A 22,057-nucleotide genomic window follows, 5' to 3' on the forward strand; every position below is an offset into this window, starting at 1 on the left:
GTAACCAGAGTGAAGAAGTGGAGAAATGGTGATCTTCTGTATTGAAAGGGACAGCAGGGATAATCTCTACAAAGTGTCTCCCCAAGGTGTGGATGCAGTGAAGTTTTGATGGAGTGACTTAGGTTTGTTCCTACTGGAGAATTCTGTTCTCACATGTACTGTAGGATGACATCTCTAGTACCCGAAATTTGAGACCGTGCTTCATACCTGGTATGATTATAAATGGCAGGAGAGTGTGCTCTGTGGTGGCAAATGAGCATTCTGATAATATTATAATGAAGAGATGTAAATCTCAAGTCCCCTAAAGACTGGCTGAGCAGTTGATGATTTAAAGCCATTTCAGTGATCTTCTCTGGCCAGCATTACCTGAAATAAACAAAACAAAACAAAAGAAAACAGAAGAATTTTGAGCAGTCTTTATAGGATGAACATCTTCCCAGAAGCACATCTAACCCTAATATTGTTGCTGAGCAAAATTTCAAAACTAATGTGTAGTTAGAACTAGAGAGGCTAGAGAAGCAATGTCAAGATTTGAAGTGCATGTCATAGATGAAGTTACAGAAAACACCACAAACACACAGACACACACACACACATACACAAACACACACACACACACACACACACACACCAAAAGAAAGCAAAGCTTGTTGTCTGTTCTCCAAGGCAATGGTGAATGTCCTTAAAGGATAGAAATAAAATATTATCTGTATTTCAGTAATGAGTGTTGTTGTTTGTGTTGTGTGTGTATTTATACATGTGAGTCATTATGTCTCTCTGTGTGAATGATGGAGAGGCTGTATTATGTTGAGGTTGTGCATGTGAGTGTTGTGAGTTTGTGTGTAAAACAAGGTTATCGATGATTTGTGGAATTTGACTTTCCCAATATGGATCTGAGATGTCTTCTAGAGATCAGGTGTAGTGTGTTTGGTCCCAATACAGAAGGCATGACCTTGTCAGAGGGGTATGATTTCATCAATGGCTTAATCACTATCAATGATGGGCCACAGAGACTTGAGGTAATCTTTGAGTTGGATCTAATTGTACGTGTGAGTCCCAGTTTCCAACTCCTTGCCCTATTGTGAGTTTTCTTTTTATACCCAATTGCCATGAGCTGTGTATCTTTGCAACATCATATTTCCAGTGGTACTGTTTTGCCTCTGTACAGGTATTATGGGATGGGGTTGAGGAAGCATGAACTGAGATGTCTGAAACCATGAGCTTACATTAATCGTCCCTCCTCTAAGTTGACCTAATTAGGAATTGTGTCACAGTGACAGAAAAATAAAAGACATGTTGTAACTGGTACTTCTTGAAACTGGAACTCCAATCAGAGGAGAAGCAGATCCTTGAGGAGTGTCAGGATGTTGACAGTACAACTGTTGGTGAGCAGAGAGGAGAGAGAACTGGCCTGAGGGTTCTCTGCCACCTCTGGTGTCCACCAAAGTTTTTTATAAGGATTTAGAGAATGTTTAGGAATGGGGATGCAGTCACACCAAAGAAGAGAAAATAGAAACATTCAGTGGTTATTTGCATTTTATTAGAAAACAAAAATTATATTGGATAAGTACCAATAAATAAAAAGCATAGAGACAGGAAAGCACGGGGGAAGAAACAGTCCTTTATCGGCAGAAACATCCAGAATAACTTGAGTCTCCATTCTGAAGGAGCACAGTGGGATGACTACTGCCGGGCTTGGCTACTTATTACTGGAGAGCAAACACCTCAGAAGGGATGTTGGAAATACCAAAGTAGAAATAAAGGAAACCAGAATCCAGAGGCAAAGCCATATGCCAGGAGACATGCAAGGACAGGTAGGAGAAGGTAAAGCTGGTGTGGAGGTTTGAGGAAAGGTTCTGGTTTCCTCATGCCCATGACGCTGAAACAGACCTGGTGGCCATGTTAGCAGCAGCACTTCTTGCAGCCACACTTCTGCTGACAGCAGCAACATTTCTGCTGACAACATCCCTTTCCACAGCCACAGCCACAACCACAGCCACAGGAGCTACAGCAGCTGCGGTGGCAGCAACAGACTACCACAGGCTTGCAACAGCCACAGCAGCCACAGCAGCCACAGCAGCCACAGCCACCACAGCCACAGCCACCACAGCCACAGCCACCACAGCCACAGCCACCACAGCCACAGCCACCACAGCCACAGCCGCCACAGCCACAGCCTCCACAACCACAGCCACAGCCTCCACAGCCACAGCCTCCACAGCCACAACAACCCATGGTGTCAGTAGAGAGGACTCAGGTGCAGTGAGGAGAGAGACTCAGGAGAGGAGAGGAAGATGTGATGCTCCTCCTGCAGAGAGAGCCCTTTAAGTACCATCTTGGGAAGGGGAAGGAGAAGGATGGAGGACACATGACCTGAGGTCACTTCCTTGTGGAGCAGCTGCTGTTTGTCCAGCAGGGTCACCCAAAGTTCTGCCTGTTTATATCCCATGCACTTCATGTGATCTTGTATACTTGCTAGCAGTGACTTTTCCTTTGTAAAACTAAGGTCCCAAGCCAGTGATGAGTAGCTGGTTTCAGGTAGGTGCACTCGTCTTCTATGGGCATACCAAAACTTTGAAATATGTGGAAGTAGACATCTTGTTGAGAGTACCCTCTTCATGGTCCTCTTTACTGTGTGTCTCTCCATTTCCTGCTTGAAGTCTCCCCACTTCAACAGGAAGTCTCAAAGGAAAAGGCATAATAGGAACATCCAAATAGAATTTCCCCACCCCCTGAAATAGTTATATCTACCATACTGTGATTTTCCCATTAACTGCCCAATTAGCATCTTGTGAGTTTGCCCATTCTCTATTTAATTAAAGAAGACAGAAAGAGACGATATAGAAAAAGAAATGATTCTTCTTTTTCTATTTTTTTAAACTTTATTTGTTTTATGTATATGAATACACTGTAGCTTTTTCAGACACACCAAAACAGCATTTTGGATCCTATTACAGATGGATGTAAGCCACTGTGTAGTTGCTGGGATTTGAACTCAGACACTTTGGTGCAGCAATCAGTGCTTTTAACCACTGAGCCATGTGTCCAGTAGTTTTCTTCTTTCTTTACTACATAAACTGTGTGTTGGTTACTTTATGGCACAATCTTTGCTCCTTTCCTTCCCATCCCTGGACTCACCCCCTTCCTGATCTAATAATTCACTGGCTTGGATTTAAGTTTGTAGGTAATGTTCTCCTGTGTATCCTCTAGTGTAAGTCATTCACACCGGACTCTGACAACACAATCTACCCATATTCTGCTCTTGACTACATGTTGCTCTGGGGCCTCTGCGGCACAGTTAGTGTCCCACTCTCACATTTATGTTAATATTCCCCTGAGTTCCCACCTGCTACACGGATGCTCCACCATACCTTATTCGTAATGCATAAAAATCCTGTTTGAAAGCTTCCTTTCTTTTTAAAAATATTTAAAAGTTATATTATACTCATACAATTACACTTTAGCTATCTTCAGACACACCAGAAGAGGGCATTCGATCCCATTACAGATGGTTGTGAGCAACTATGTGGTTGCTGGGAATTGAACTCAGGACCTTTTGATGAGCAGTCAGTGCACTTAACAGTTGAGCCATCTCTCCAACCCTGAAATCTTCCTTTTTTCTTTCTTCAATGTCTACTCTCCCACTGGATTCACCAACAACCTTAAGTTAAACCACACATCTCCAGTTTTCCTCAAACCAAACCCCTGTGAACCAACCAAGTACGAGGTGCCATTAATAAACAGATTAATTAGCTCATGAAACTTCCAACCTAAGATCCCCCAGTTCAGCTTTGCCAGTTCAGGAAACAGGCTCTGGCCAATGAGGCAATCCCACAAGAGCTGAGGAGATCTTCTGGGATCCTACTCACCCCTGAGCTGTGTAGAGCTCTCCATGGTCATCTGCAATGCTTCTTTTGTGTTTTCTTGGAGAAAAGTCTTCACCTGTGTTTCTGGTGCTTTGGTTCATATGTTTACACTCACCTCTTTGGGGCCAACCCTGAAACCTCAGCAGAACCCTCAGCAAAGACCTTTATCTCATATCAGTATATACCTTCCATTCCTACTCTAGCTATGAACAACTCTCCTCTGTTCCTTTTGTGGCTGCACTATGTCCAAACTGCTGACCTATGCACAGTTTCCTAAACAGTAAGAATAAGGTCTCAGGCAGAAAGAGCCCATGTGAGGATATTTGTGTTTCCTTCAAATTAATATCTAGACATAGGAAAGCATCTTCCTACCCCAACTCAAGCTGTAAAAATTATTGTGTCATTGAAATACATATCCCAGAATGACTGTCATGTTAAGAAATTGTTATTAAGGCGTGAGTGCCCATTAGATAAATCCCACAGTTATGGATGGGAATAGTGACTGCAGCCCAGCTTATGCCATTGCTGGTAAACAGGACAGTGGTGTTTGTACTTAGCAGTGACTTTTGACTCTGTTTTTATTTTCTCCTTCCCATCTCATAGATTTACATTCTCTTACAAACTCCCTGAAGGCAGGTACTAGGCCTTATCTTTGCTTGTGGACGTCTCAGAAACCCACATTCATGTGGCCTATGGGCTCTCTGAAGATGCCTGTCATGTATAAACCCAGCCCACAGCATCACAGAACAACAGATATACTTCCAACAGAATGAGGGGAGATGGAAGACCACACATTGCTTGCACAGGATTTCTGGGTCCCTAGAGCCCAGAATTCTTCCCAGAAATGTTAGGCTGTTTGCATTCATACTGGAGTGTACTTTAGGAAGAGCAAACATGACTGAAAAACTTGACTGAAGTCAAGGCTGTCTGGGAAGAGAGGTAAATATTAGCTTGTGAGTTTCTCACGTGTATGGCATGTCATGTGACAGTAAGGAAGTGGTCATGTGCTCCCTGTTGGACTCCTCAGCATTGGTACTTAAGGGATTCACTCTGCAGGAGGAGCATCACATCTCCCTCTCCTCTCCTGAGTCTCTCTCCTCACTGTACCTGAGTCCTCTCTACTGACACCATGGGTTGCTGTGGTTGTGGTGGCTGTGGCTGTGGTGGCTGTGGCTGTGGTGGCTGTGGCTGTGGTGGCTGTGGCTGTGGTGGCTGTGGCTGTGGTGGCTGTGGCTGTGGTGGCTGTGGCTGTGGTAGCTGTGGCTGTGGTGGCTGTGGCTGTGGTGGCTGTGGCTGTGGTGGCTGTGGTGGTTGTGGCTGCGGCTGTGGCTGCTGTGGCTGCTGTGGCTGTTGCAAGCCTGTGGTCTGCTGCTGCCGCCGATGCTGCTGTAGCTCCTGTGGCTGTGGCTCCTGTGGCTGCGGCTGTGGCTGTGGGAAGGGATGCTGTCAGCAGAAATGTTGCTGCTGTCAGCAGAAGTGTGGCTGCAAGAAGTGCTGTTGCTAGATGGGATGCCTGGCCTCTTGGCTTCTGATATAGGTAACTAATAGAGGTGAGTCTGTCTGTCTGTCTGTCAGTCTGCCTGTCTGCTCCTGATAAGATTGTGAGTTAACAGCAGGAACTGAGCTTATTACCATTGCTGTCTTGCATTTCTATAATTGTTATCCTTAAACCCCTTGATAGGGACCATGCAAATGGATTCATCCTCGGTCTTCTGTATCACTTGCTATTGAGTCATGACTGTGGCTGATGTAGTCTTGTTATGTTACGCTGTGTCATCATACAGTGCCTGAAACTCTCACTAATGACCTGTTTTCCCATTGCATCGACATATCTGTAATCTCAAAAATCCTCTTTCCTAATAAACTTCAGCCAACTTCTCCCAAACTGTTGACTCCTGTATCTCATTTACTTTCCAGCCTCTAAACTGTCTTTCCATGGGAGGAAATAAACTCCATCTTAACAGGTAGGACATTCTAGATGGAAGAGACAGGCAGTGGTGGCTGATTTTTGGGCAGATACATCTTCCTGATATTGGGGAGGGCCAGGTCCTTGCAGTGAGTCATGAACCTCAGCTCAGAATCCTCCTTTTCTTTCCAGAACATCTTAGTTACTCTCAGCCTCCAGGATTCACTGTTGGACCCACCGAGTCCTCCAGTCCTCCTGTGTCCACACTGGGAATTTGACCTTCCATTGGTACCTTGTATCTGACTAGGGAGGAGTGAGGAGAGCTCAGATTCATCCATCTGATTTGTATTTAGTCATTCACTCAGCCCCTTGAGCCAGCCCCTTGAGCATTACTGATGGTCAGAAGAACCCTGGGTCATCCAAGCTGTTGTAGAACATACAACCCAATTCCTTCTAGGAGTTTGATCCCCTTTTCTCATGCCCTGGAGATAAGTTTGCTTTTGGTCTATAGCATTAGATAAAAAATACATTTGTGAAGAAATGAACAAGGAAGGGTGTTTGATACTTGGCTCAGTCAGTGGAGTGCCTGCCACACAAATATAAAGAGCCAAGTTTAGATCCCCAGGACCCACATCAATCTCAGCATGGCAGGTGCCTTAGTTAGGATTTCTTTTCTTTCTTTCTTTTTTTTTTTTTTGATAATTTTCTATACTTTCACATAGTATAAGAGAAAAATAACCAGAGCTCACAATGTACAGTTCTTACACTATTTTCATAGTTTTTGGACACTATACACTCTATTGTTTTATTAAAGATACATTGTCATAAATTTCTTGCCCTTAAGTTTGTAGTTTATAGTAATATACGATTAATACACTAACATTGCATTTTCATGTGGTCACCCACACAGCAGAAAGTGAGATAGCTCCTGGACAGTCAGAATTACTTTGAACTCCATTTGCATAATGGCGGAGTGAGGCTATGCTGAGCCAGACAGGAAGCTGACAGCAGAGAAACAAATTCCTCTGGAGTCCTGGGAGCAATGGAGGACAATGGCTTGGTGCAGAGTAAGGAAGACATCCCATAATGTCTCCTTGTAGAACATAGAGAGGGGTTAGGGTTAGGGGATCAGGGGTGTAAATGAAGGAAGTGTACCAAGAGAGAAATCAATTTTAAATTCTTCTGTGAGGAGGGATATAACTTCGAACAGCACCATTCTCCTTTTATTGTTTGATAGTGCTTTGAGTGCCTCTCTGGAGTCACAGAAGTGCCCACCAGGAATAGATCCTGCATGGCAGACCAAACTACCAGTGCTGCCTAAATGCTGTGCCAAGCCTAATGCTCAGTGCCTGGCTAATGGGCTAAAGACAAGCAGCACATGAGATGAAGTGGCTTCGTTTTCATTTTGTCCTTTTGGGGACAGAGGTGGGTAGAATTCCACTCCCAAGAGAGATAGTGAACTGGTAGAGACCCCAGGAGGAGACAGCTATGTCTCTCCGAAAGGCTGCCGTTTCAGGTCTTTATTCTGCCCAAATGTGCCTCTCCAACAGACTGCCTCTCTCTCAGCTACATCAACTGCGCCCAGCTACATCACTCAGCTTTCTGAACATCCGAGCATAGGAGAGATCCAGGGTTATAGACTGTGGTCAGTAGCATCCCTGGTAATTTTAGGTTCCACATGTGGAAAACAAGGTGGAATATTGGACTGAGCAAAAATCACATGGTGACAACCAATTGTGGGGAAGGGAAAGAGTTAGAAATTGAGGACCTGGCCCATGATGACAAGAAGCGAAGAGTTGTGATTTGGTGTTTTGCTGCCTGCAGGAAATCTTCATCAAGGTACATCAGTTCTCCCTGTTAGTGAGTTATAATGGCTCAAGTCCCAGGTTTAAGGCCAAGAGGGAATCTCTAGCTGCTACAAGATATTATGGATAAAATACCAGAATCAAAAACATTTGTAAACTTTGCCCTCAGTACTGTTTCCTTCTTTCAGTCCTGGCGGTTGGTCGCAGGTAGAGCATCAAGTTGGCAGCACCCTTCTGTGACAGGTGGCAGACTCCTGTGTCTTCCCATCAAAAATCAGGGCTGGAAAAGGACAAAGCACACATTCTGTCCTGTTTCAGTATTGTAATGTTCGCTTCTCTGAAAGCAACATGGTTTTTGGTAAATATAGGCTAATTCTAACTTAACAGGACATTTTGAACAAGGAATTTGTCTGGGCACATCAATCCCCAAACATTGACTGTGACTGTAAAGCTGCAGAATATCAGATCAGTAAATCTATTGCACTTGGTGAAAGAGGAAGTCCTTCCTTTGTCTCCCAGCTGCAGAAGGCAACGTGTCTCACTGGCTGTGCAAGCTCTTCTCACTCAAGCCCAGGTCTCTATGTTCAGACATAGTACATCCATGACTGTGTCCTTCCAGCCTTTGGAAGCTCACAATGACTGTGTCCTTCCAGCCTTTGGAAGCTCACGAAACACCATTCCAGTAGCTGTGTCTCCAGGTTTTGAGTCTAGAAATGAATTTAAGGCGGGATCTAATCCCAGTCAACAACTTGATCGTACTGACTTCCACACGTCATAAATATGATCATCACAAAAGAGCAGGATGAGGTCTCTGACCAGCACTAACACCGTGATCAGTCAGGTATGACAGGGAAGCACATTCTAGGTGACAGAAGTACACAGGCATGATGGGAACAAACACCAATCTTATTGCACAGGGTGTCTATGTGAGCAATAAAAACATTGTGGTACAGGATTGTACTGGCTGGTTTTGTATGTCAACTTGACACAAGCTGGTGTTATCTCAGATAAAGGAGCCTCAGTTGAGGAAATGCCTCCATGAGATCCAGCTGTAAGGCATTTTCTCAACTAGTGATCAAGGGGGGAGGGCCCAGCCCATTGTGGGTGGTGCCATCTCTGGGCTGGTAGACCTGGTGTTTTATAAGAAAGCAAGGTGAGCAAGCCAGGGGAAGCAAGTCAGTAAGTGACATCCCTCCATGTCCTCTGCATCAGCTCCTGCTTCCTGATCTGCTTGGGTTCCAGTCCTGACAGTCCTGACTTCCTTTGATGATGAACTGCAATGTGAAAGTGTATGTATGCTGAATAAACCCTTTCCGAGCAAACTTGTTTTTTGGTCATGATGTTTTGTGCAGGAATAGAAACTCTGACTAAAACAAGGATGAAAACTCTTTACATCTTGCTTCCTCTCAGCCCTCTTTTCTCTAGTCGGATGTCGCAGCAGTATTAGTTGATGCATATGGGAGAGCTGGGAGTAGCTGGCATCTGATTCAGGATTTTACAAACATAGCCTGTGACCTCTACAGTACATTCTTCATACATCAAAATTAAGGGATGTTTCAGAAGCTCTTTGTACTTGGGCCTTTTGGATTTGACCTTCATAAGGCACAGGTGACAAAGTTGATGAAACTGGGGGAGATCTCCCTTTCTTTGGAATTACTCAGCTGGGGAGAGTGTCCTTTCATCTGTGTTAGCTGATCAAATACACTATTCCCCTTTGGATAAGGAAATTGGCCTGTGGCCAACTCACACAATGGAATCCCCAAACTCCAGATATCAGAGCAGACATCATACCCTTGTCCTCAGGTACTTGGGTCTATTCTCTCAGGTGCCATATACAGCCTATGCTCAGCATCTCTGGTCTTGGCAATAGAATCTGCAAGCTGTCTACTGATGCTGAAATCAGAGCTTTATATCTCTACTTCTGTCCAGAAGAATACTGAAAGGTTTGGTGTCTCTGTGAATACTTTTCAAGTTTTCCTTTAAGTAGTTTGGTGCTTTCACAGCTACCAAAGTGATTTTGCCTAAGATCTCTTCCGGGATAACGTCATCTAACACACTATATACATATTTGTAAAACTTATCGAATGAAGTAGACATGAGTCCCATACAGATTCAACAGTCGCCCTCCCTGAAGAGTGCACCATAGAACTGAACAATGTATGGGCAATCACTACTCCGCATTACTACATCCAAATCCATAAGAAGTTGTCTTTGTTCTTTTTCATCTACAGTTGATCGTATTCCTCTAACTGCCATTATCTGCCCACTTGGTTTGTGGACCATTTTGTTGACAGAACCATAAGCTCCTTGTCCAAGTTCTCCATGATCTTTCAAGTCCTCTGCAGTGAAATCCAAATGTTCAGGGGAGATCTTCAGCTTTCCTGATGACTCAATGCTGTGTGTTCTCAGTCTCTTACGTGCCGGTTCTGGACTCCTGTAGTATTAAGATTCAGAGTAAAACGAGCTGTTCAATTTGAGGGGTGGATTTGTAAAATTCAACTTCAGTGCTTTGCATTTACCCTGAATGCTTCTGACCACTGGGTGGCAAGGAGCTGGAGTCCACCATCCCCAGAGCCGCCACCGCTCGGGTTCAGAGCCACCATTGTTGGAAGTGGGAGCTGAGAAGCACCAAGGTGGCTGCAATGCAGCAAGTGTGGCCTCTTGCTCCTAGTTAGGATTTTTATTGTTGTGGTAAAACATCTTGAATTGTGTGTGTGTGTGTGTGTGTGTGTGTGTGTGTTGGGGGGAGATTTATTTTATCTTACAGCTTGTAGTCCATCATCTCAGGAATTCGTGGCAGGACCTCAAGGCAGGAACCTGGAAACAAGAGCTGATGTGGAGGCCATGCCGGAACACTGCTTACGGGCTTGCTCTTCATGGCTTGTACAGCTTGGTTCTTATAGCAACCAGGATCATCTAACCAGGCATGGTACCACCCAGACTTGGCTGGGCCTTCACACATAAATCAGTAATCAACATAATATGCCCATAGACTTGCACACTGGTCAATCTTAAATAGATATTTTCTCATTTGTGGTTCCTTTTTCTCAGACAACCCTAGCTTGTGTTGAGTTGACAAAAAAAAAAAAAAAAAAAAAAAAAAAAAAAAAAAAAAAAAAACAACAACAACCCACAAAGGGTGCCTATTGTATAACCCAAAGGTTTAGGTTTAGATTTCCACAGGCCATGTAAAAGCCAGATATATAAAACATGTTTATGTAATTCCAACATGCCTCTCTAAGGAGATAGAGACAGGGAAACACATGGGCCAGATAGACAGGTATTCACAGCTGTGATATCTATTCTCAAACAAAGTGGAAGGCAAGCACCAATAACGGAGGTTGTCTTCTAACGTCCATTGTACAGAGTACACACATCAATATAATACAAACACACACATACACACTCACATGTACACACATAGACACAGACAGACAGAAACACACACATACAGAGGGAGACAGAAAGACAGAGAGAACATAAACAGTGGTGCTCACATGTAACCCTGGACTAGGGTAATGAACTAGATGAATTTCTGTTCCAACTCTAGTGAAATATCTTGTCTCAAAAAAAAGTATGGAGAAATCAAAAAAGACACTGGACTTCTACCCTTAACCTCCGAATGCATGTACACATACCAACATGAATATATACACGTACCACACACACACACACATGTCAGAGTGTATACATTGTTTTATTTAATTTTAAAATAAACTTTAAATTATGTTTTTAAAAAATGTATACATGTATACAATAGGTTTTAATATTATCCAACCCCAATACTTCCCTGAAACTACCCTATGACCTACCAATCTGTCTCCTACTGATTCAAATCCTTTTTTTCCCTTACAACTTTACTTAAAAAACCAGAGATACATATAAAGATTATTAAAAGCATTTTAGCATAAAACTATATGAATATATTTTTGTCAGTACTTGACTTTTTAATGGTTTGATAGTATGCACTGAAATCTTACTAGTTACAATGAGCATAAAGTACATGTAAAACAAAACGTAACATGGAAATACTCAAATTTTATTGGTGTACAAAGATTAAACATATGATTTTTAAATATCAAAAATTGCCAAAAGGTTATTTTCTTAGTTCTTGAGTTATTAATGATTTAAGGTCTATGTGTACCCCACTCTGAGATGATGCTATATACTTATTGTTTATTTTTTTTCTAAGAGGGACTGAGGCTTCCACTTTTTGGCCTTTCTTTCTTTCTTTCTTTCTTTCTTTCTTTCTTTCTTTCTTTCTTTCTTTCTTTCTTTGAGCTTCATATGGTCTGTGAGTTGTTTCTTGAGTATTCAGAGCTTTCTGGGGCTAGTATTCAATCATCAGTGGCTACATATTATGTCTAATCTTTTGTAACTGGGTTACCTCACTCAGGACAATATTCTCTAGATACATTCATTTTGCTAGAAATTTCATAAAGTCATTGTTTCTAATAGCTAAGTAGTACTCCATTGTGTAAATATACCACAATTTCTGTATCCATTCATCTACTGAAGGACATCTGGTTCTTTCCAGCTTCTGGCTATTATAAATAAGGCTGCTATGAACATGGTGAAGCATGTGGCTTTATTGTATGTTAGAGCATCTCTGGGGTATATGCCCAGAGTGGAATTACTGGGTCTTCAGGTAGAACTATGTCCAATTTTCTGAGGAACCGCAGACTAATTTCCAGAATGGTTGTATCAGCTTACAAACCCACCAATAGTGGAGAAGTGTTCCTCTTTCTCCTCATCCTTACCAGCATCTGTTGTCATCTGAGTTTTTGATCTTAGCCTTTCTGACTGTTGTGAGGTGGAATCTCAGGGTTGTTTTGATTTGCATTTCCCTGATGACTAGGGATGCTGAACATTTCCTCGGGTGCTTCTCAGCCATTCGATATTCTTCAATTGAGAATTCTTTGTTTAGCTCTGTACCCCATTTTTAATAGAATTGTTTGATTCTCTGGTGCCTAACTTCTTGAGTTCTTTGTATATATTGGATATTAGACCTCTATCAGATGTGGGATTGATAAAGATATTTTCCCAATCTGTTGGCTGCCATTTTGTTTTCTTGACAGTGTCCTTAGCCTCACAGACCTTTGCAATATAATTAAGTCCCATTTGTTGATCTTTGATCTTAGAGCACAAGCAATTGGTTTTCTGTTCAGGAAAATTTCCCCTGTGCCTATGTGTTCTACGGTTTCCCCCAATTTCTCTTCTAGTAGTTTCAGTGTACCTGGTTTTATGTGGAGTTCTTTGATCCACTTGCACTTGAGCTTTGTACAAGGAGATAAGAAAGGATTAATTTTCATTCTTCTGCATGCTGACTGCCAGTTGAGCCAACACCATTTGTTGAAGAGACTGTCCTTTGTTCACTGAATGTTTTCAGCTCCTTTGTCAAAAATCAAGTGACCATATGTGTGAGAGTTCATTCCTGGATCTTCTATTCTGTTCCATTGATCTACCTGCCTATCTTCGTACCAGTACCATGCAGTTTTCCACACAATTACTTTGTAATATAGCTTGAGGTCAGGGATAGTGATTCCCGCAGAAGTGTTTTTTGTTGTTGAGAACAGATTTTGATATTCTAGATTTCTTGTTATTCCAGGTGAATTTGCAAATTGCTCTTTCCAACTCTATGAAGAATTGAGTAGGAATTTTGATGGGGATTGCATTAAATCTGTAGATTGCTTTTGGTAAGATTGCCATTTTTACAATGTTGATCCTTCCAATCCATGTGCATGGGAGATCTCTCCATCTTCTGAGATCTTCTTAAATTTCTTTCTTCAGAGATTTGAAGTTCTTGTCATACATGTATTCCACTTGCTCAGTTAGGGTCACATCAAAGTATTTCATATTGTTTGTGACTATTATGAATGGTATCTTTCCCCTAATTTCTTTTTCAGCATATTTGTCCTTTGAATATAGGAAGGCTACTGATTTGTTTGAGTTAATTTTATATCCAGCCACTTTGCTGAACTTGTTTATAAGCTGTAAAAGTTCTCTGGTGGAATTTTTGGGGTCACTTAACTATACTATCACGTCATCTGCAAACTTCTTCCTTTCTGATTTGTATCCCTTTGATTTTCTTTTGCTGTCTAATTGCTCTGGCCAGGACTTCCAGTACTATGTTGAATAGGTAGGGGGAGAGTGAGCAGCCTTGTCGAGTCCCTGATTTTAGTGGGACTGCTTCAAGTTTCTTACTGTTTTGTTTGATGTTGGCTATCGGTTTGCTGTATATTGTTTTTATTATGTTTATGCATTGGCCTTGATTCCTGCTCTTTCCATGACTTTTAACATGAGGGGGTGTTAAATTTTGTCAAATGCTTTCTCATCTAGTGAGGTGACCATGTGTTTTTTTTTTTCTTTGAGTTTGTTTATATGGTGGATTACGTTGATGGATTTCTGTATATTAAACCATCCCTGCATCCCAGGGATAAAACCTACTTGATCATGGTGAATGATTCTTTTGATGTGTTCTTGGATTTGGTTTGCAAAAATTTTATTGAGTATTTTTGCATCTGTGTTCATAAGGGAGATTGGTCTGACATTCTCTTTTCTTTTAGGGTTTTTGTGTGGTTTAGAAATTCGAGTTATTGAGACTTCGAAGAAGGAATTGAGTAGTTCCATCTGACTTTCTTTTGTGAAATAGTTTGGAGAGTATTGGTATTAGGTTATCTAATAAATGTCTGATAGAATTCTGTATTGAACCCATCTGGTCATGAGTTTTTGTTTTTTGTTTTTTGTTTTTGTTTGTTTGAGAGGCTTTTGGTATCTGGTATCTGTCTAGAAATTTATCCATTTTGTCCAGATTTTCCAGTTTTGTTGAGTATAGGCTTTTGTATTAGGATCTGATGATTTCTTTAATTTCCTGAGTTTCTGTTGTTATGTCTCCAGTTTCATTTCTGATTTTGTTAATTTGGATACTCTCTCCTTCCCCTCTAGTCAGTCTGGCTAAAGGTTTATCAATCTTGTTAATTTTCTCAAAGAACCAGCTCCTGGTTTTGTTGATTCTTTGTATGACTCTTTTTCTTTCTACTTGGTTGATTTCTGCTGCAAGTTTGATTATTTCCTGCTGTTGATTCCTCTTCGGTGCATCTATTTCTTTTTGTTTTAGCACTTTCAGCTGTGCTGTCACATTTTCACTTGCTAGCGTATGCTCTCTCCAGTTTCATTTTGGAGGCACTCAGAGCTATGAGTTTTTCTCTTAGTACTGCTTTCATTGCATCCCATAGGGTTGAGTATGTTGTGCTTTTATTTTCATTAAATTCTAAAAAAATCCTTATATTTTTTCTTTATTTCTTCTTTGACCATCCATTGTTTAGCTTCCATGCATATGTGGGCTTTTTGTTATTTTTGTTGTTATTGAAGACCAGCCTTAGTCCATGGTGTTCTGATAGGATGCATGGGAGTATTTCAATCTTCTTATATCTATTGAGGCTTGTTTTGTGACCGACTATATGGTAAATTTTGGAGAATGTGCCGTGAGGTGCTGAGAAGAAGGTATATTCTCTTGTTTTAGGGTGAAATGTTCTGTAAATGTCAGTTAATTCCAATTGTTTCATAACCTCTGCTTGTTTCACACTGTCTCTGTTCAGTATCTGCTCCCATGATCTGTCCATTGATGAGAGTGGGGTGTTGAAGTCGCCCAATATTATTGTGTTTGGTGCAATGTATGTTTTGACCTTTAGTAGAGTTTCTTTTATGAATATGAGTGCTCTTGTATTTGGAGCATATATGTTTAGGATTGCGAATTCATCCTGATAAATTTTTCCTGTAATGAGTAAAAAGTGTCCTTCCTTATCTTTTTTGATAACTTTTGGTTGAAAATCTACTTTATTCGATATTAGAATGGCTACTTTAGCTTGTTTCCTGGGGCCATTTGCTTGGAAGTTTTTTTCCCCCAGCCTTTTACTCTGAGATAGTGTATGTCTTTGCCTCTGAGATTAATTTCCTGTATTCAGCAAATTGCTGGATTTTGTTTATGTATCCAGTCTGATAGTCTATGTATCTTTATTGGGGAATTGAGTCCATTTATGTTAACAGATATTAAGGATTAGTGATTGCTGTTTCCTGCTGTTTTTGCTTTTTGGGGTAGAACTATGTCTGTGTGTTTTTCTTTTTTTTTTAGTTTTCTTGCTTAGTTATTTTCTTGCTTTTTCTAAGGTGTAGTTTCCCTCTTTGTGTATGCTTTTCCATCTATTATTCTTAGTAGGGCTGGATTTGTGTTCAGATATTGTGTAAATTTAGTTTTGTCTAGAATATCTTGGTCTCTCCACCTATGGTAAATGAGAGTTGCACTGGATATAGTAACCTGGGCTCACATTTGTGTTCTCTTAGAATCTGTATGATGTCTGTCCAGGATCTTCTAGCTTTCATAGTCTCTGTTGAGAAGTCAGGTGTAATTCTGATTGGTCTGCCTTTACATGTACTTTTTCCTTACTGCTATTAGTATTTTTTTCTTTGTTTTGAACACTTGGTGTTTTGACTATTATGTGTCGGGAAGATTTTCTTTTCTGATACAGCCTATTTGGAGTTTGAAGGCTTCTTTTATGCTCATTGTCATCTCATTCTTACTGGAAGGAACATTTTCTTCTATAATTTTGTTGAAGATATTTACTGTGCCTTTTAGTTGATATTCTTCACCCTCTTCTATTCTTATTATTTTTAGGTTTGATCTTCTCATTGTGTCCTGGATCTCCTGGATGCTTTGGGTTAGGAGTTTTTTGATTTTTGCATCTTCTCTGACTCATTTGTCTATGTTTTCCATGTTGTCTTCGACCCCTGAGATTCTCTCTTTCTTCTTTTGCAGTCTGTTGGAAATGCTTGCATCTGTGACCCCTAATTTCTTTTTTAGATTTTCTATCTTCAGGGTTGTCGTTTTTGTGATTTTTTAAAATTGTTTTTATTTTCATTTTCAATTTCTTCATCTGTTTGGTTGTGTTTTCCTGTAGTTCTTTTGGTGATTTTTTTTGTTTTCTCTTTAAGAGCATCTATTTGTTTATGTGTGTTCTCCTGTAATTGTTTAAAGGAGGTATTCATGTACTTCTCCAAGATCTCCATCATCATTGTGAAGTATGATTTCAAGTCTGAGTCTTGCTTTTCTGGAGTGTTTGGTAATTCACTACTTGCTGTGGTGGGAGAGCTGTGTTCTGATGTTGCAAGATTGTCTTGGTTTCCATGCTTAAGTTGTTCAGCTTTCCTCTTGCCATCTTGTTATCTGCGATTATATGTGGTCTTGTTGTCAGTGACTTGTGCCTGTCTCTCCCACGGATCTGAGGGCCCATGTGCTCAGGAGGAAAATTGCTTCTGAGTTTTCTGCTTTTTGTGGGCAAGCAGTGAGTTCTGGTGACAGTGACTCAGTTATGTCTTTGTGGGCTCAGGTGTGGAAGCTCTTGTGAGGCTGTTCTGGGATCTCAGCCCTTTTCCCACCAGTCCTGAGTACTACCTCTAAGATTCTGGCTTTTTCTCTAGGCCAAAAGGACACTTTTCCAGTGAGCACAGAACTCTCTTTTTACTGAGAACTCCCTGTGTGCCCTTTCTGGTCCTATGTGTCAGGCTCACCTCTGGTCCAGGTGTAAAAGCACCTGTGGAGCTGATCTTTGAACACTGCCTTTTCCAGCAGATCACGTTTCTCTCTGACAGAAGCCTGGCCCTTACTCTGGGCTGGAACGTGTCCTTTTTCACAAGCACACCAAGCACTCTGTGCTCTGGGTACTCACAGCACAACCTCATCAGGGCTGTGCCCCAGGTTCTCTGCTGGTCCTGGTGGAAAAGCACCTGGACATCTGGTCTGCAAGCACAGCCTTTCTGGGCAGATCTCAATTCCCTCTGACAGTGGCCCGGCCCTTATTGTGGGCGGGAAAGGAACCTTTGCCACAAGCACCGCCAAGCACTCTTACTCATACCCTCTTTTAAAATTACTCATTTCTTCCTGAATTTAGTTGGTGTTGACCATACGAAACTGGATGCAAGATCGTCCACATGGGCAATTCACTAGAGTCCACATCTCCAAAGAAAAGTGACCCTCCATCAGCAGTCATCAACTGCACCCATAATTCTTCAACTAGGGCTTGGGACTTGGGAGCTCCTTCCTATCTGTGCTGGAATGCTGACTGGCTTAATTGTTTTTACAAGTACTTTGAAGGCAATGAGAACTGTAGTGAGTTAATGTGTGTAAGCAATGTCATATCTAGAATGGAATATTTTACAGTTCTCTTCCCTATCTTCTAGCTCTTATGTTCTGCCCACTCTTTTATAATATTCCCTGAACCTTGGATGTGGGGCGGCTCTACAACCGAACAACCACAGCCTCTTAGCACTTTGACAGCTGTGAATCTTTGTCTTAAACACTACACACTTCAAAAACAACCAACCAGCCAACAAATCAAACAACCAACCAGTCAACAAACAAATTAACAAAAACACTTTCTGTCAAATAACAGGAGCAGAATAAATTTATGGACAGAAATATAAATATTAAGAAGGTAATATGACAAGTTGGCAGTTAGCAATAGTTTCTCTCTTTGGTCCTATGATCCCCCAAGTCAAGAGTTTTAACCATGGTTATAGTACCAGACATGAAATCCTTCCGGGGAAGCCAGCCTCCAATCAAATCAGACAGTGGTTGGTTATCTCCTTAACTGTCATGCCACTACTGCACTGTAGAACAGCTTTTCTGACCAGTTGATATTGTAGCATGCAGTTCATCTCAGGGCTTGATCATTGATACTCTTTGGTCCTCATCAACTGGCTTTGTACATCCCAGCTCTATGTAAACTAGTCACCATAGAAAGAGTTTTCTGGTCAGTTTGAGATTGACTCCTCAGTGTCTTCAATCAAGGAGAATAGTGTCTTTAGGAATTAGGTATTGCATTTTGAGAAAAGGCAATAGTTTGCATTATTTTGTGTTCCTCGTGACCTTTCTGGCCAATAAGCAATAGGGAGGTAAGCCCATGGCTGGAACTGAGAAATAATCTAAATAATGAATCCAGTGCTGTCCACCACTGGGATACCTCATATATAACTCCATGTTCATATTTTAATTTGATTAGCTCACAATCTAGTAGATTTCCCTGGGGCATCTATATACATCTTAGTTTTGTTTAACCAATACCTCACCTGCTCTGCCTAGTTCACCTATGCTGTTTTATTTTTCTGAATACATGTCAAATATGGGGACAAGAGGAAATAGAAAATCCCAGGGAAGTAAAAAAGAAAAGGTTTAGTTTGCACTGAGATTCTGAAGTGATGATATGCCTGCACACCAAGAGGAGGGTCACATCATAGGGAGCAGCAAGAGAGAAAACCCAACCTACAAGGCTGAAGAGCAGGGAGAGGCAGTGTGAGGGTGCAGTTACTTCCAATGGATTGTACTGGTGTCCCTATGAGCTAGTTCTCAGAGGTGGACCAGGAAAACTCTGGGGTATGATAGCATTGATGCTCAAATTTTCCAAGACAGTACATCATGGCCATTTCATGAATGTGTCTTTGTCAAACATAGTTCAGACTCCTCTTGCAAATACCAGTTTGCTATGAAAAAAAACAAAACAAAACAGGATTTAAGTGCAAATTTCTCACAGCTCTTAGAAACAAAATGAACAAAAGCAAAAGACATGCTAGAATGAACTCAGGTCACTATGACAATTACTCAAATAAAGGATGAACCATGCAGTCTCTAATTTGCTACTTTTCTGCTATGGATCTGAACTGTGCACTCTCTTTTATATATTGATTCTCCCAAGACTCTGGAAAGCAGATTTATCTGGAGATAGCATGTTTACTGCAACTAAGAGAAGGTGGCTAAGTCAACATAAGATCACTCAGGTAGTGTCCAGGATAATTTTATGTCAACTTAACACAAGTTGGCATCATATGCGAGGAGAGAACTATAATTAAGAAAATGCCTCTATGACTGGGCTGTAGGCAGCCCTGTAGATAATTTTCTTTCTTTTTAAATTTTTTCTGAGTTTATTGGATATATTTTATTTACATTTCAAATGGTATCCCCTTTCTGAAATTCCCCTATATATCCCCTATCCCATCACCCTCCTCTGGCTTCTATGAGGGTGTTCAGCCACCCACCAACCCCCTCCATTCTCCCTGCCCTGACATTCCCCAACACTTCAGCATCAAGCTTTGGCAGGACCAAGGGCTTTTGAGCATTTTCTTAATTAGTGGTCAAAGGGAGAGCGCTCAGCACATTGTGGATGGAGCCACCCTTGGAATGGTGATCCTGGGCACTATAAAAAGCAAACTGAGCAAACCATGAGGAACAAGGCAGTGAGTGGCACCCCTCCATGGTGTTTGCATTAGGACCTTCCTCCAGATCCCTGCCCAGTTTGAGTTCCTGTCCTAACTTCCTTCAATGATGACCTGTGATATGTAAGCTGTGATATTTCATCCCAGCAGTGATAAGCCAAATGAGGGCAGGTAGGTTTGAATTCATCATGGCTGAATTGTTCAATAAACTAAGAAAGGAAGCACACATTAACCCAGGCAGACCCTATGAAGACAGAGATTTCCAAATCTGCTTACAGCTTGACCCTGGACTTCTAAGCATGGGACACTATGAGAAAATAATCATCTCTGATCTAAGCCAGCCACCCCAGCTATGTGGTGGAATCTGAGAAAGGACACTGATAACACTGCTTTTTAAATTCTTTTTCCCTTTTGATCCATCTGGGCCCCAAGACCTTGGGTAGGTGCCACTCACATGCAGTGTGTTTCTTCTCCCAAGACCTGTGTATCTCTCTACAAATAGCCCCACAGACACATCCAGAGTTTCCCCCAATCCATCTCCCAGGCCAATCAACATCAATATAAATGCAGGCAAGCTGACCCCAGAGAACAGCCATCACAATGGTTGGACCCAGCAGATTCAGGCCCATGGTGAGGCAGCATGCCCTGGCAGGGATCTCCCGAAAGAGCAAAGCTGCTCAGATCATGGCTAGTAAGTGGGAAGAAAATGAAAATTCTGAGCTGGAGACCATGACTTACTGAAAGGACCCGTCCCTCTTCAACATGCAGAAGATCTATCTGCCCTAGGATCAGCCATCACTGCCTGTCTCTGTTCACCAGAGTCCATCCCATCTTTAGTCCTCTGCTGATAGTTTTCCATACAGAATGTCCTGTCTATTGAGATGGGATTTATTTCTCCCAGTGGAAAGACAGTTTAGGGACTAGAAAGCAAAGGAGACACAGGAGTCAACAATTTAAGAGAGGTTGGCTGAAGTTTATTAAGCAAGAGACATTTTGTGATTACAGATATGTTACTGCAATGAGAAAACAGGTTGTTAGTGAGAGTTTCAGGCACTGTAGGATGTCACATAATAACACAGTCAGATTACACCTGCCAGTCATGACTGAATAGCAAGTGACACAGAATGCTTAGGATTTATTCATTGCTTGGTGTCTATCAAGGGTTGGCAGAATATGAACTATAGAAACACCAGGTTGTAATGGTAATAAGCTCAGTTCATTCTGGTGAGTCACAGTCCCATCAGGAGCAGACAGACAGACAGACAGATAGACAGACAGACAGACAGACTCACCTCTATCAGTTATCTACATCAGAAGCCCAGAGGCCAGGCATCCCATCTAGCAGCAGCACTTCTTGCAGCCACACTTCTGCTGACAGCAGCAGCACTTCTGCTGACAGCATCCCTTCCCACAGCCACAGCCACAGGAGCTGCAACAGCATCGGCGGCAACAGCAGACCACAGGCTTGCAACAGCTACAGCAGCCACAGCAGCCACAGCCACCACAGCCACAGCCACCACAACCACCACAGCCACAGCCACCACAGCCACAGCCACCACAGCCACAGCCACCACAGCCACAGCCACCACAGCCACAGCCACCACAGCCACAGCTGCCACAACCACAGCCGCAACCACCACAGCCACAGCCACCACAGCCACCACAACCACAGCAACCCATGGTGTCAGTAGAGAGGACTGAAGTACAGTGAGGAGAGAGAATCAGGAGAGGAGAGGAAGATGTGATGTTCCTCCTGCAGAGTGATTCCCTTAAGTACCAATGCTGAGGAGTCCAACAGGAAGCACATGGCCACTTCCTTACTGTCACATGACTTGCTGTACACGTGAGAATCTCACCACCTATTATTTACCTCTCTTCTCAGACAGCCTTGACTTCTGCATTTTTTAGTAATGTATGCTCTTCCTAAAATACACTCCAGTATGAATCCAAAGAGCCTAACATTTCTGGGAAGAATTCTGGACTCCAGGGACCCAGAAATTTTGTGCAAGCAATGGTGGTCTTCCATCTCCCCTCATTCTGTTGGAAGTATATCTGTCATTCTGTGATGCCGTGGGCTGGATTTATAGACCACAGTCATCTTCAGGGAGCCCCTGGTCCACATGGATGTGGACTTCTGAGATGTCCACAAGTAAAGATGAGGCTTAATGCCTGCCTTCAGGGAGTTTGAAAGAGAAAGGAAGTCTGTGAAGTGGGAAGGA

At 42.0% G+C, this 22,057-nt stretch overlaps 3 protein-coding genes and 1 pseudogene across 4 annotated transcripts; 1 reads left to right on the forward strand and 3 right to left on the reverse strand.

The window, feature by feature from the left end:
- Nucleotides 1–1,902: 1,902 nt before the first annotated feature.
- LOC308432883 (uncharacterized protein) lies at nt 1,903–2,235 on the reverse strand (the record flags this gene model as incomplete). The annotated part of the gene is made up of 1 exon (XM_080932746.1): nt 1,903–2,235. The coding sequence occupies one exon, from the start codon at nt 2,233–2,235 to the stop codon at nt 1,903–1,905; it is 333 nt and encodes a 110-aa protein (XP_080788872.1).
- Nucleotides 2,236–4,995: 2,760 nt separating this feature from the next.
- On the forward strand, nt 4,996–5,370 carry LOC308432881 (uncharacterized protein; the record flags this gene model as incomplete). Its single annotated transcript, XM_080932744.1, has 1 exon — nt 4,996–5,370. The coding sequence occupies one exon, from the start codon at nt 4,996–4,998 to the stop codon at nt 5,368–5,370; it is 375 nt and encodes a 124-aa protein (XP_080788870.1).
- Nucleotides 5,371–9,020: 3,650 nt separating this feature from the next.
- On the reverse strand, nt 9,021–10,455 carry LOC308433238 (dual specificity mitogen-activated protein kinase kinase 4-like; annotated as a pseudogene). Its single transcript has 2 exons — nt 10,441–10,455; nt 9,021–10,244 (listed from the first exon to the last, which is right to left on the reverse strand). The product of its transcript is annotated as a dual specificity mitogen-activated protein kinase kinase 4-like (transcript).
- Nucleotides 10,456–21,176: 10,721 nt separating this feature from the next.
- On the reverse strand, nt 21,177–21,518 carry LOC308432882 (uncharacterized protein; the record flags this gene model as incomplete). The annotated part of the gene is made up of 1 exon (XM_080932745.1): nt 21,177–21,518. One exon carries the CDS (start codon nt 21,516–21,518, stop codon nt 21,177–21,179), a length of 342 nt encoding a protein of 113 aa, XP_080788871.1.
- Nucleotides 21,519–22,057: the final 539 nt, after the last annotated feature.

Source organism: Micromys minutus (assembly GCF_963924665.1).
Source record: "Micromys minutus genome assembly, chromosome: 19".
Classification (NCBI taxonomy): domain Eukaryota; kingdom Metazoa; phylum Chordata; class Mammalia; order Rodentia; family Muridae; genus Micromys; species Micromys minutus.